This window comes from Danio rerio, chromosome 8 (genome assembly GCF_052040795.2).
Source record: "Danio rerio strain M-AB ecotype USA chromosome 8, GRCz13ab, whole genome shotgun sequence".
Taxonomy (NCBI): domain Eukaryota; kingdom Metazoa; phylum Chordata; class Actinopteri; order Cypriniformes; family Danionidae; genus Danio; species Danio rerio.
Window position 1 is genome coordinate 26,569,290 of NC_141028.1, and position 13,255 is coordinate 26,582,544.

Below are 13,255 nucleotides of genomic sequence, written 5' to 3' on the forward strand. Positions count from 1 at the left end.
AGTGAATAAGACATTTATTCAGTAACAAAGCAACGGTTGCATTTATGAACAGGTCAATGAATCGACTCTCACAATTCATTTCAACCACAGATTCATTCACCAAAATAACCCACTCTAGCCGAAGAAACCACTGGACCGATGTGAATGCTACCAGGTTGGAATAATGATTAATATTCTTGTAGATTGAAGATTTTGTTGACATTAGGTTTTATAGAGTTACAAAAAGGTAAAAAATTGTTTTAACTGCGAACTGAACTGATTTTGTGTGAACATGCTACATGCTAACACTGTCATGGCATCCAACAACTGCAACCAGCAGCAGGGCATCCAGCATGACGTTTAGTGTTTACTGTTGAGTAACCACGACACACACATTATCAACACACACACACACAGAGACAGACGGAACATCAGAAACTTATCTCAGCTCCAAATTAACATCACAAACTGCCATGAGAAGTAACACAGACTTCTTCCAGAATCATCAGTCATTTATAATTTTTTGTAAGTTTCATTTATAGCCTTTGTAAATAGTGAAAGAAATTTATCTTTGTGTTCCTACAATGTTTAGCCTTGTAAAGGTAAAATAAATATGTATAGAGAAAACTGTATTTAAGAAGAATAATGGACATGTCTCTGTGGATGCTGCTTTAATGACAGTCTGTATATAACGGTAGGCTGGAGGATTGACGTCATATTGCTATGAAACAGTTCCTAGCTGTAGCTAAAATGCTTATAAAGAAGGTTTTGATCATTTGCTGTTTCATCTTTAGCTTCTTTAGTTTTACAGATGTCTTTCTTTAAACATGGCTACAAACAGGAACTTTAAATGCAAACCAAAGAAATCAAAGCCTCTTTATCTGAATCTAACACTGATTTTCTTGCATTAGTTGTGCTATAATATTGTACAATTCTGGTTTTACAAAGCTGTTGTCTGCTGCATATGATCAGTGGTGGAAAGAGTACAGAAATATCATACTTAAGTAAAAGTACCATGACTTGCCTATAAATTTAGTGCAAGTAGAGTAAAATTATCTGTTGTTAATATTACTTAAAGTATCAGCCCTTTCTAAAGTACTCGAGAGTAGTAAGTATTACGCTGTAAAAAGCTGATGCATTGGCAACCATAATTCAATGTCCAGTCAGCGTCTAAAGACATTTTGATGTACAATAATGATGTCAAGTGACGTTGATATTTGGTTGATTTTAGGTTATGTTATAAAAGCATCAAGCCAATATCTTAAACCAACATCACGTTGATGTCAAATACTGACCAAAATCCAACATCTGATAGCTGTCATTGTGGTAACGTCCACACAACCTCAAGCTGTAACATCTTTAGACGTTGATTTTAGGTTGGACATCCGATTTTCATTTCCAAACAAAATGCAGCGTCTCCTTGACATTGGAAGACAACGTCAGTCTGATGTCGTGTTGAGGTCTTGTGCCTGCTGGGTGTTTAAGGCCATTTCGGTCATCATACAGTAAACACCCATGATCTTCTCATCAGTGACATGCATCTAAACAGTCTCTGGGTCATTGAGTATAAAGATTTTGGACAATTTTAATGCTTGCAAACAGTTTGCTGCAATTATAAATCGCCCATGTCTTGAGGTAGATCTTTATGTTGCGATTTACTTTCTGTGTGCGATTTAACTGGACAGGAATCTCAAGACTGATTTTTCCTATTCCCATAGACAAGACAAAATAAAGTAGTGACTACAGGTTAAAGTAGTGGAGTAAAAGCACCGATACAGCACTGAAAATGTACTCAAGGCAACACACATTTTTAAAACTACTAAGTAAATTACAATTTCTGAGAAAATGTCCTCAATTACAGCAGTTTAAGTATTTGTAGTGTTACTTTACACCACTGCTTCTCACTACACAAAGTCTGTCTTGAATAAAAAGGAAATCACTTTAAACATTATTAACACATAATAATAATAATAATATCAAAATCACTTTAGACAGTATTAACACATCATTATAATATCAACACAAACAGGACAACAGTTGTTTACTATCATCAAGTCCTTCAGTTCCACTCGAGGTCTCCATGATCCATGCCCTGGTTTGGTGGCTCCTGAAAATAGAATTATAAAAAGTCGGTGACCTGATGACCTGAACATTCTTATATTAAGCAATGTGTTTACTTTATTCAGTAGTCAAAATCATTTCACAGGTAAAAACTGATTCAAATAATCAAATTAATAAAGCAACGATAATAAGGATGATGAGAAAACACTGATCCTTGTTTAATTCATGCTAGAAACATACTAGTAACAATTCATGCTAGAATCTTGCTAACAACTCATGCTGGACTGTCTTGTTTCAGTCTTTAAATGGTTAAATTGTTGACTGCAAGGATCTTCAACATTCTTTTTGTCATCTTGACACTTTTTCAAACTAAATAATCTACTTTTAACAGGCTTTTTCAAGCCACTATAAAGTTTGCCCTCAACCTTTATCATGTCTTTGGGAGGAAACCTATGCCTACAATAAGGGGAACATACAAACTCCACACAGAAATGTAAACTGGCCCAGTCGGAACTCGAACCAGCCAACCTCTTGCTGTGAGGCGACAGTGCTAACCACTGAGCTACCGTGCCACCTGGAGATCATATCTTCTTCAATGGTACAAAGTTGGGGTGTAATGCTGCACAAGAATGATGCTTTGGTTGGGTTTAGCTTCTTTGGCTCTCAGTTTTGTGTCACAGTTTGATTTGATTCTGATTCACAAGTTCTAATTTGTATTCTTGATTGAATTCTTCAGTGTGTTAAATGAAAATATATAAAGCTAGAAGTTCCACACGCTGTTGTTGAAAGAACACTGTATTTGTTCAGTGGTACAGTGGTGTTCAGTGGTATTGCTGCTTATTAAACTGAAATACACATTCATAAAATGTTTGACATTTTTTTTATTAATATCAGCTCCATTGTTTTCTCCGTTTTAAAGCACACAGTTCTTCTTGAGTCTATATCTAGGGCTTGCGAAAATACCTTTGGGCACTTTGTAGAGGCTTTTTAGATCCAAATTCGTCTGTTGTAGTGACCTCCAATCAGTTCCCAATAGATTAAAACAAATTCCCTCTTATGTTTATTTTTCCAGAAGCCATCTCACTTACAAATACACCAAATCAGCACTAAATAGTTACGAAATAAAAGGCACAACTGGATTATGCTGATTTTAAATTTCCAGCAGTACTGATGCCTACAGGCTTTTTTTTTGGTTCTCGTTCTGGAAGTGCTGTCTCACATGCTGACGGTCCAGGCCAAAGGAAACATGGACGGGGAAGTCCTCGAAAATCTGAAAGCAAAGCTGGAGCAGTGGTTGAGGTCAAGAAGGAGGAGCAGCCTGAAGAGGAAAAAGATGACGTTGTTGATGCAGGCGTTCTTGATGATCAAGGTCAGTGGAGTGCAGATTATATTCTATATATTTCATCATTTCCTATATTTGAATGTATTTTAATTGTACACACAGGTGACAGTGATTATAAACCAGCTGATGAGGAGGCCAGATCAAGACTGACTGTCAGGCACTTCACTCCTTTTCCCTCCTGCTCTTCATCATCTCCCGCATCTACCTCACAGAAATGTCCTCGCAGGATGGTGGGACCTCCTCGCATATGTCTTTCAGATTCAGGCTAGGGTTAGTCTAGCTTTTTGGGTCACAGAGGTAAAATAAGTGAAGTTTTACAAACTAATTTCAAAAGGAGTGGGATATTATTAGCTGCTTTTCCACTATCATGCCAAACTGTTCTAAGAACACTTCGGTACGGTTACGGTTGTTTCTCGCTAGTCATCAGACATCCTCAATAAACTACAGTACATTTAATATAAAATAATGATCCAGGTCTAAACGATACAGTTTGAAAACGGTTTTAAAATCATAGAGCAGTCTCTGGCAGAGAAGTGAATAACTCATCACATTCTTACGAAGATATTTTATTCATTAAAGTTATTATTTTATTGACTTGAATACAGACCTACTTCGCCTGCCTGAATGTGAGTTTATTGCACGCAGCGCTGTATTTCACAGCACAAAACTCGCTCTGACTGGGAGAGAACTACCAGCGACTACATGCGCTGCTGAAAGACTTTTTTTTCCTCCTGCGCATCTAATAAAGCGAATAAAGACACGCTTAGCATTGTCAATGTCCAAATTCTACAACAACATCGCTATATCCATGGAATATGAACTTGCAGACTTATTTAACGAGGAAATAATTGCTCTTTTTAATTTAAAGCCACGACAGCTTGTTATTTTAATACCGGCGAGACCACCTGAAGGACGGCGTGTTGTAATGTCGGCCGTCCAAAAGACTTTGCTTGAAAGTTTTACGGAGGGGCACTGTAACTGTCCAAGGTACTGTTGTATGATTTATATTGTAGCCTATATATGCACTAATAAACAAGTCAAAAGAATGAATGAATTAAATAAATATGGATTCTTAAATGTCAGTATTGCTTTTAGTCATAAAATATCAATATGTTTTGACATGTTTTATAAAAATAAAATAAGCATTTTTCATCATTTCAGCTATAGGCAATTATATGATTCAGTTATACATAAGTTATATGACATTTATGGAGCGTGTAACATGTTTCTGTGTTTTTGTTTTTTTTTATTCTCTGTGATCTTTAATAGCTATGCAAATATTTTTTAAAACGTCAAGCAATAATTTGCCTACAACTTTTTAGTTAATTATGAACACAAAAATAATTATAATAATAAAAATAAAATGATCAAAATAAAAAGGTAAAAGAGCAGCATTTTGCTAAATATAATAGTCCTTTATATGCTTTAAATGCTGCAATATATGTGTTGTTTCATATTCGTTTATTATTTCACTTGCTGCATTCATTATTTAATGTTTGAATACGGAAACAAATAACAGCCATCACTTAAATGGTTATATTTTACCATCAAAATGTAGTATATTTTATATCATTAGCAACTTTTAATATAAAAATACTGCATAATATAATTGATTGTTAAAAATGAAATAATTTAAGTGCTATAATTTTATTATTGAAAGTTTTGCTCACTTTTGACAAGGCCTGTCCAAAATGATATTTCTGCCACTACACAAATGCTCTATTATTGTTGCCTTATCATTGTTTATTTTTCTGAATGAACAAATGAATTGAACAAAGGGAGCCGTTTACGTTTACGTATGCGTTTTGTGTAATGTTTTAAAGAGCTTTGTTGTAGGAAATGAAACCTTATCCGTGCTGTCTGGCCTCGTTTTGCACAGTTCTACTTATAGAACGCTTCAGCAAGATAGTGGAAAAGCGGCTATTGACAGCCGGTCCCTATCAGTAATCATAATCCTGCCAATCGTATTATTCCAAATTTAACATAAATATCCAGCTTAGCTTTACTCCCTAGATTCGCTTTGGAAGACCCAACCCATTCATCCCTTCTCCCACCTCCTCAATTCTAGGATCGGGCAACACGGTGGCTCAGTGGCTAGCCATGCTACCTGACAGCATGAAGGTCGCTGGTTCAAGTCCTAGCTGGGCCAGTCGGCATTTCTGGGCAGCATTTACATGTTCTCCCTGTGTTTGCGTTGGTTTCCTCCAGGTACTCCGGTTTCCTCCCACAGTCAAAGACATGTTACGCAATTGAATTAAATAATAGTAACAGTCAAAGGCACTTAATACCAAGCTTCTCTAATTGAGTATGCACTGGTGTGTATATTTCCCAAATGATGTTTAACAGAGAAAGGAAATTTTCACAGCATGTCTAATAATAATATTTCTTCTGGAGAAAGTCTTATTTGTTTTATTTCGGCTAGAATAAAAACAGTTTTAATTTTTTAAAGAACATTTTAAGGTCAAAATTATTAGCCCCTGTAAGCTATATTTTTTTCAGATAGTCTATAGAACAAACCATCATTATACAATAACTTGCCTAATTACCCTAACCTGCCTTGTTAAACTAATTAACCTAGTTAAGCCTTTAAATGTCACTTTAAGCTGTTTAGAAGTGTCTTGAAAAATATGTAGTCAAATATTATGTTCTGTCATCATGGCAAAGATTAAATAAATCAGTTATTAGAAATGAGTTATTAAAACTATTATGTTTAGAAATGTGATGAAAAACTCTTCTCTCTGTTAAACAGAAATTGGGAATAAAAATAAACAGCGGGGCTAATAATTCTGACTTCAACTGTGTGTGTATATATATTTATATATAAAATTAAATAAAATGTCTGCATGTTATTACAAAACATATTCATAAAATTCACACCTGATTACAGTGTTCTTGTTTCTTCTTTTTAGAAGCCGAAAGATAGATGTGGTAAGATTCAAGATGCAGAAATAATATTTAAAAATTTATTTTATTGACATGATATATTACTAACTCTGAACAGTCTGATGGGGTCAGAGTTTTTCATGCGAGAACAGTCTTGTTTCAACCCTTCACAGGTTTCCAAAGTGTCTGAGTTTCCATGTCCCATCTGCAGTCGAGTATACCCCATGCAGAAACGCCTGACACAACACATGAAGACACACAGCACAGAGAAACCACACATGTGTGACAAGGTAACGCTTTTGAATGCTGCAAATAAACTCTGGAGGGAAAAAAGCTGAGTTCATAAGACATGTTCAATTCCACCGAATGCCTGTTTTGTTATCTTTGGTTTAATGAGGATTCAGTCCCTTCAATATAATAGTAATTGTTGAAGGAAGTGATTCTCTGTAGAGCAGCTCTGACACAGTCAGGAAACACTGCTTTTCATTTACTATGTTAACACTAGTGTAAATGTGTTGCTTTGCAGTTTGGGAAATCCTTCAAGAAGCGGTACACTTTCAAAATGCATCTTCTCACACACAAAGAAAACAGTGGCAACAGCCTGTAAGTGAGATGTCTGGACAAGTATATATGTTTGTTTCTCTATAAAAATGTTTACTTGTTTGATGAACAGTCATAGTATCTCTTTCTATCTGTGATCCTTTGTCAGGTTTAAGTGTGAGTTCTGCGAGTTCTTGTCCTGAAATGACAAGAAGCATTTGCTCAATCATCAGCTGTCCCACACCGACGACAAACCTTTCAAATGTGAAGAGTGCAAGTATTCAACAAGCAAAGAAGACTTCCTGGTGTTTAACATCGCCATTAAACACACCGGAGAGTGATGTTTTTAATTATTAGGACTGTTTATACTTCAGATAGGGCTGGACGATTAATAGCAGACAATAATTTGTGCATTTTCTCAGTAAAGCTGGTTCTAATAAACATCCAGCACATGCGTTCAGATGCAGTAGCTTTTACTACACACTACACTGAGTTATTGTACACTGATAAGCTATGCAAAACTCTGATTAGATTTAATCTATTGATAATGACAAAGAAATAATCATTCTGTGATAATGACAGCTGCATCACTTCTCAAACTTTGTGTAATAAAGGCTGCACTTGAAATTACGGCATTACAGACCATTTAGGGCAGTGTTTCTTAACCACGTCCCTGGAGGACCACCAGCTCTGCACATTTTCCAAATCTTCCTAAACAAACACACCTGAGTCAGATCATCAGCTCTTTAGCAGAGACTGAAAGACCTGTAATGGATGTGACAAATAAGACATCCAAAACATGCAGTGTTGGTGGTCCTCCAGGAACGTGGTTGAGAAACACTGATTTAAAGGTATGTAAACAACCTATTTAAGGTCCTAACCTATTTCATGTTTTGCATGTTAAATTTCTGTAGCTTCAGAGAATTCAAAATAGTACAATATTCTGTTTATTCAACAAGCGCTAGTGGTATTTCCTGGGTTTCTTTATGGGCATTTGGGGTTTCTGTGAGAGCGCCCTCTGGCTTTTGGCAGAGATTTACTATAGATCACACCATGCCTCCCTGACAAGATATGCATGAGAATGTATGATTTGCTCAATCGAGTTTGCAATTTTTCATTACCAATAATGAAACAGGGCTGTTCAATATTTGATTCTGATTGGCTAATGAACATTTTGAGGTCTGCAATTAATTTTTATGGAAGCAAACAGCTAAAGAAGTTCCAGGCAGGCACTATGCTGAATGATTTCAATTGTTTCATAGACCACAAATGGCAGAAATCTCATCACAGTAAAACTATAGGCTTTAGGTGTGGTAACTGTAGTACAAGTGGGATAAATGACTCTGATCTATTGAAGTTGCAGTACTTTTCTAACAATTCAATGCCTGTCAACAATTATGCCTTAGTTAAATTGGTGGAATGTTTTCTGATCATGTCTGTTTGTCTTTACCCAGGTAAAAAGCCCTTTTGTGCCACTTCACAATGCAACACAGGAAGAACTCATTTATAATAACTGAGACTTATTATGAAGTGAAACACTCTTCGACCCCAGACGCTGGGGTTGTGCCGATAGTCGATGCCATCTTCCATCGCAGATGGCCGACAAACTTCACGGTGCTGAGCTGGCATCGGGATCCATCGCCTCGCCCCGCATTTATATTGATATGTAACTTATTGTGTAACTTATTATTTGCATATCTATCCCTATGAGGAAAAGATTTTTCAGATTTCAGAAAATAATACCCTCTCTGAATGTAGCTATAGAGACAGGATCCTTAAATTATTTGTTTCAGACACTCTGAGAAAAGATTCAGAATCTGTTGCAAATGGGTGTAAATCATTTGACTTGCAAAACAAAATGAAGGAACTTTAATATAACATTGTGTTTAAAAAAGCGCACAGACTGACAAAACGTAAGTGTAGGTGAAGTAGCTTTGTATTAAAGTCTCTGCCTGTGTATAATAAATATAAATGTGTATATATATTTTTATCCTAGACTCACATGGCCTTGCATGCATATTTGAGGCCTCATAAATGCACCAGCTGCAGTTTTGCCTCTAAAAACATGAAAGACCTGCGACGTCACATGATGATACACACCAACGAGAAGTCTTACTCCTGCCAGGTGTGCGGCCAAAGGTGAGCAACTGAGAAAGAATCATTCAAATAAATTAGCAAATCTTAGAATTTGTACTGTTTACATTATTAATACAGACACAATCATAAATGTTTCCCCAAATTAAACAAAGAAACACATTGCCCCTCATATTGAAACTCTCATAAATAATTTTTAGGTTCAACCGTAACGGACATCTGAAGTTTCACATGGAGAGGCTTCACACTTAGGAGCTGTCTCCCCGTAAAGCTCGCTCCGTCCCCTCACGGCAGACCATCATCATCAACAGCGATGAAGAAACTTTAGCCACACTGCAGAGTAAGTCCTGGAATGAATATAATTGAGTGGAGGAACTATGACGTCAATTTTTATGCAAAAATCCTGAAGCGAGTTCCGGTTCCCTTGTCCCAAAGTCAATGGGTTTTTTAAAATGTGATTTTGGTTAAATCGCTTAAATAAGGTTTGTTGCTACCACAAACTCAAGATACTTTCACACTTTATTTTACGACACAAAACACATCAGATACATCCCACTTATGATTTTATTTGTTTATCAGAGACATTATACGTCTTCGAGCTGAACTGGTCTGGAATGCAACCCGCTTTAAATTTACAGCTTGTGTTGGACATTTGGATTTGTCTGTTATTTGGTGGAAGTGTTTTCATAAATCATATTTTATATAGGTTGTTGTATTTTTTCTTATTGGGCCTTCATATTGTGTGTAGATAATGACTAGTAGGGACCATTATGACAGATTCATTTGTTTCATCAGGGTTAGAGTATCATTTATTTAAATAAAGCTATTTAATAAAGATTCTGCTTACCATAGGACACTGTCTCTTCCCTGCTTTCAGTAATACAAAGTTGTGAATAAATTTGTAAAATATATATAAATATTCACTATCTAATGATTTTTTGTCTTTTTTCTTCATCTGAACAAATGTTTAATTATAAATGCAATATTTACACTCCTCCTGAAACTCATTTATACTCACCTTAGAACGTATATCATATGTGACTGTATGGGCTGCTTTTCTCAGTACTTCATAACAAAAAAGAATATTGATGTTCTCTATCCATGACCACATTTGCAGCGGTTTAATAGACTTTTTGATAGACCTCATTTCTGTCGTCTATAAAAAAGAATATGGGATTTGTAATTGACAGTCATAGCTAGGTTTTCACTACGGTTAATGGGCTATGTGCACGCAGGCAATACTCTTATTTAAACATGTCTTATGATAAGAAAATATAGGCACATTTCTAAAACAGTACAGTACATGTTTGAAAACGTATACACCAACTGTAAAGCAAAACAAATGTATTTCTCATTGAGAAACTATCCAAAAGGCATGTACTGTAGGTCTGTATAATGTCGTGATATGTATAATGTCGTAATATGTCGTGTGAGGATTATCCTGTTGGACAAAACGTGTAAGTGTAATGAACTGTGTTTGAACACAGAGCTAATTATTTGCAATCTTCGAGAAGTCTATGGGAAAATCTTATGGGGATTTTATTGAAGGAACCAGTTTTATGCTAGCAGCCGATTGGCCTACAAGGTGACACATAGTTCCTCCACTCTATTACTGTAGTCACACAGCCCTGGTCTGTTTATTAGACACATCTTGTTACTTTGTTTCATTATATTTCTTCTTTTGTGATTTATAGATTTGCAGGCGGGTCAAACGGTCATCAGCCCAGAGAGGTTACAGCAAGCGTTGGGTCAGGAACACACCATTGTGGGTCTGGATCAAAGTCTTTCTGACTTTCTCATTCACAGCCTGTATTTAATGTTGGGTGGTTATGGAAAATCACAAAGAAGAGTATTACATTTGAGATTGTATCTAATGCAAGGTGGTTTAGATTTTATAAAGTGGTAAATGTATAAATGTAATATAAATTCAGGTTTTAAAGGCATGTTTTTGACAAAACGCTTCTTAGGAGGAGGCAGCATATATTCAGCAGATCACAACAGTAGATGGACAGACCATACTGCACTTAATGACTGGAGACAACCAGGTCACTGAGGTAAGACTCATTTATTAAAGCTGTTTTCAAATAAACAGTAAACACACATTTAACAGTTTGGTTTTGAACAGATTTTTTATTTGAACTACATTTAGTAAAATATATAAAATAATAAGTGATTTTTTTTCCTGCCCTAGTTTTAAGGTTTTAAACCTTTTTGTTTAAACACTTTTGCAGACAAAGTAGCAAAATTTAGTAGTTTGAAGAATAGTGGAAAGTATAAAAATTTCAAATAATAATTTATTAGTATTTTGGTGCTAAACTATGATATTAAAATAGAGTTTACGAACATGTTATCAAATGATTCTTGTTTTAAATATGTCTGATAAGATTCTTAGGTCTATTATCTGTTGTTACACTGAATTATATTTTAGTTTGTGTCTTCTCATAATCATTGTAAAAAGTTTGACAGTCTACAAAAAAGTTAGGTTTAAGTGATTTTCTCCTAAAAACACGCAAAATAATATAAAAACAAGCTTATTTTGCTTTTGCACTTTCATATTTTGTTTTAATGAAAAGCTGCCTTAATGTTGACATCTTTTTGTGAAAACAAGACTATATTTTTTTCTTGTTGTTGTGAGTTTATGATGTTTAAAAGGAATGCTGTAACATTAAGGTGAGACACATGTAATGTGTGCGACAGATTAAGGATGAGGCAGGAATTGATTCAGAATTTAAGCATTTTACTCAATGGTTTAAACAAAAGATGTAACAATAATAGTAGAAAAAGAAATAAACATTTACAATATTGTCTTTAAACGAAAACAACAATGATAAGCCAAATTAAAGAAATTAACAAAACAAAACAATCCTTAAATCTAATGTCTAAACTAGGCGACAAAAATAAATAATGAAAATAAAATCTATATCTTCAGTCACGACACCCGATGTAAACTAATTAAACTACAAACTCAAAACTACACAGGGGGCGAAACTCAAACTAATCCTAAAAAAATCAATCTAAACTAAAACAAACCTTACAAGAAGGTCATAAGGTTCAGTTTAGAATCACACAACAACCATCAAAGCCTTTACTCAAACCCAGCAAAGTTTAACAAGTAAACTCGAATTACCACAGTAAATAACAAATAATAATAAAAATAATAAATCATCTAATAGCCTAAGCATGACAGAAAATGCAACAGCGTGGCACCCAAAGGTATGCCGAGGCAGAGCGCACACCAAACACTGATCTTTAGCAGCTTTAAATCTCCGCGACTCATCCGGGGATTCGTTGATCTGGCACCATCATAATAATGATGGACGGTTAACTGAACCTATAAGAAAACTAAGAGTGGAGCGAGAAGCTGAGAGAGAAGGGTGAGGAAAATAAATACACAAAAGTAACATCCAAAACAATATATAGTTTTAATGAATCTTACTCCCAACCACTTTACTTTGTTTTGTTTTTTCCCAATCTTTTAATTACTTAGAGACCAAGAAGAAAGTTTTGCAGTGTATGTTTGATTAGGGATGAAGTATACAGGACATATTTTAATATATGATAAAAAACTAAAGCTAAATCACACTTATAGTTTTGACTCTTGAAAATAACACCAGTAAGCGCCTTAAGCCTCATATTTCCTTGTGTTAAATGGCAAAATTAAATTTACTGCCTCTTCCACTCCCTTTTCTCAGGTCCAGTATATCATCTCTCAGGATGTAGTTCAGCATTTGCTCCCAAGAGAGTATGTGCTGGTATCATGGGAAACACATTCAGGTTAGTCTTTGTGCTTTACATCATTCATAACCCAAGAGTCCAGAACTCCTCATGGTTTTTAAAGAACAGTTCACTGATGGCTCATCTGATCTGTAACTGCAACCCAAGAAGCATTTTTAGCTTTTTATGGTCTGTTGGATGCTTTTTCATCATCATGACTAAAACCCTGACTTTGAATTGCAGATGGGGGACTGGCAAATCACTCACATTCAGTATGAACATGATGGGATGTTTCTACAGGAACAACAGGTTGAGTTCAGAGCCAATACTGGCACACTTGTTTACTTTGTTCATGTTGTAATTACTGTAATTCAAATGTAACATGATTACTTATAAATACTTGAACTGTTTGTGTTTACTTAACATTAACAGTAAAACCAATGCATGATGTATGTCTTAACTAAATCAGAAACTTTTATTGTTTTGTTTTGTTAAACATTTTGAGAGGCCTGAAAACAAACCTTTGAAAATTGGTTTGAAAGACCAAGTTTTTGAAAATGCTACAGATTTAAATTAAAATGTTTTCTTTGTAGATTACATGGCATGTAAGTGTAGATTACAGATTACTTAACAATACAACAA

The 13,255-nt window shown here is 35.2% G+C and overlaps 2 protein-coding genes across 3 annotated transcripts in view; both read left to right on the forward strand.

Annotated features, from left to right (window-relative positions):
• Positions 1 to 13,255, forward strand: part of LOC137496354 (zinc finger protein 335) — a 95,397-nt gene that overhangs the window by 79,314 nt on the left and 2,828 nt on the right. Inside the window, 6 exon segments of the mRNA XM_087264033.1 lie at positions 8,802 to 8,944; positions 9,100 to 9,239; positions 10,594 to 10,664; positions 10,867 to 10,953; positions 12,592 to 12,673; positions 12,857 to 12,922. Of these exon segments, the coding sequence (XP_087120159.1) occupies positions 8,802 to 8,944; positions 9,100 to 9,239; positions 10,594 to 10,664; positions 10,867 to 10,953; positions 12,592 to 12,673; positions 12,857 to 12,891 (558 nt within the window). The 3' untranslated portion in view covers positions 12,892 to 12,922.
• LOC147842647 (uncharacterized) lies at positions 35 to 5,604 on the forward strand. 2 transcript variants are annotated; one of them, XM_087264786.1, is made up of 4 exons: positions 35 to 154; positions 3,249 to 3,409; positions 3,485 to 3,612; positions 5,451 to 5,604. In XM_087264786.1, exons 1-4 carry the CDS (start codon positions 45 to 47, stop codon positions 5,478 to 5,480), a joined length of 429 nt encoding a protein of 142 aa, XP_087120912.1. In that variant the 5' UTR covers positions 35 to 44; the 3' UTR covers positions 5,481 to 5,604. The 2 variants fall into 2 exon arrangements, with proteins under 2 accessions (XP_087120912.1, XP_087120911.1); XM_087264785.1 differs by lacking the exon at positions 5,451 to 5,604 and having other exon boundaries at positions 3,485 to 4,718.

Coding starts and splice junctions, on each gene's coding strand:
- LOC147842647 (XM_087264785.1), top strand. CDS start 45: ATGAACAGGTCAATGAATCGACTCTCACAATTCATTTCAACCACAGAT. Junction 155..3,248: donor ACCGATGTGAATGCTACCAG/GTTGGAATAATG, acceptor TCGTTCTGGAAG/TGCTGTCTCACATGCTGACG. Junction 3,410..3,484: donor AGGCGTTCTTGATGATCAAG/GTCAGTGGAGTG, acceptor TTGTACACACAG/GTGACAGTGATTATAAACCA.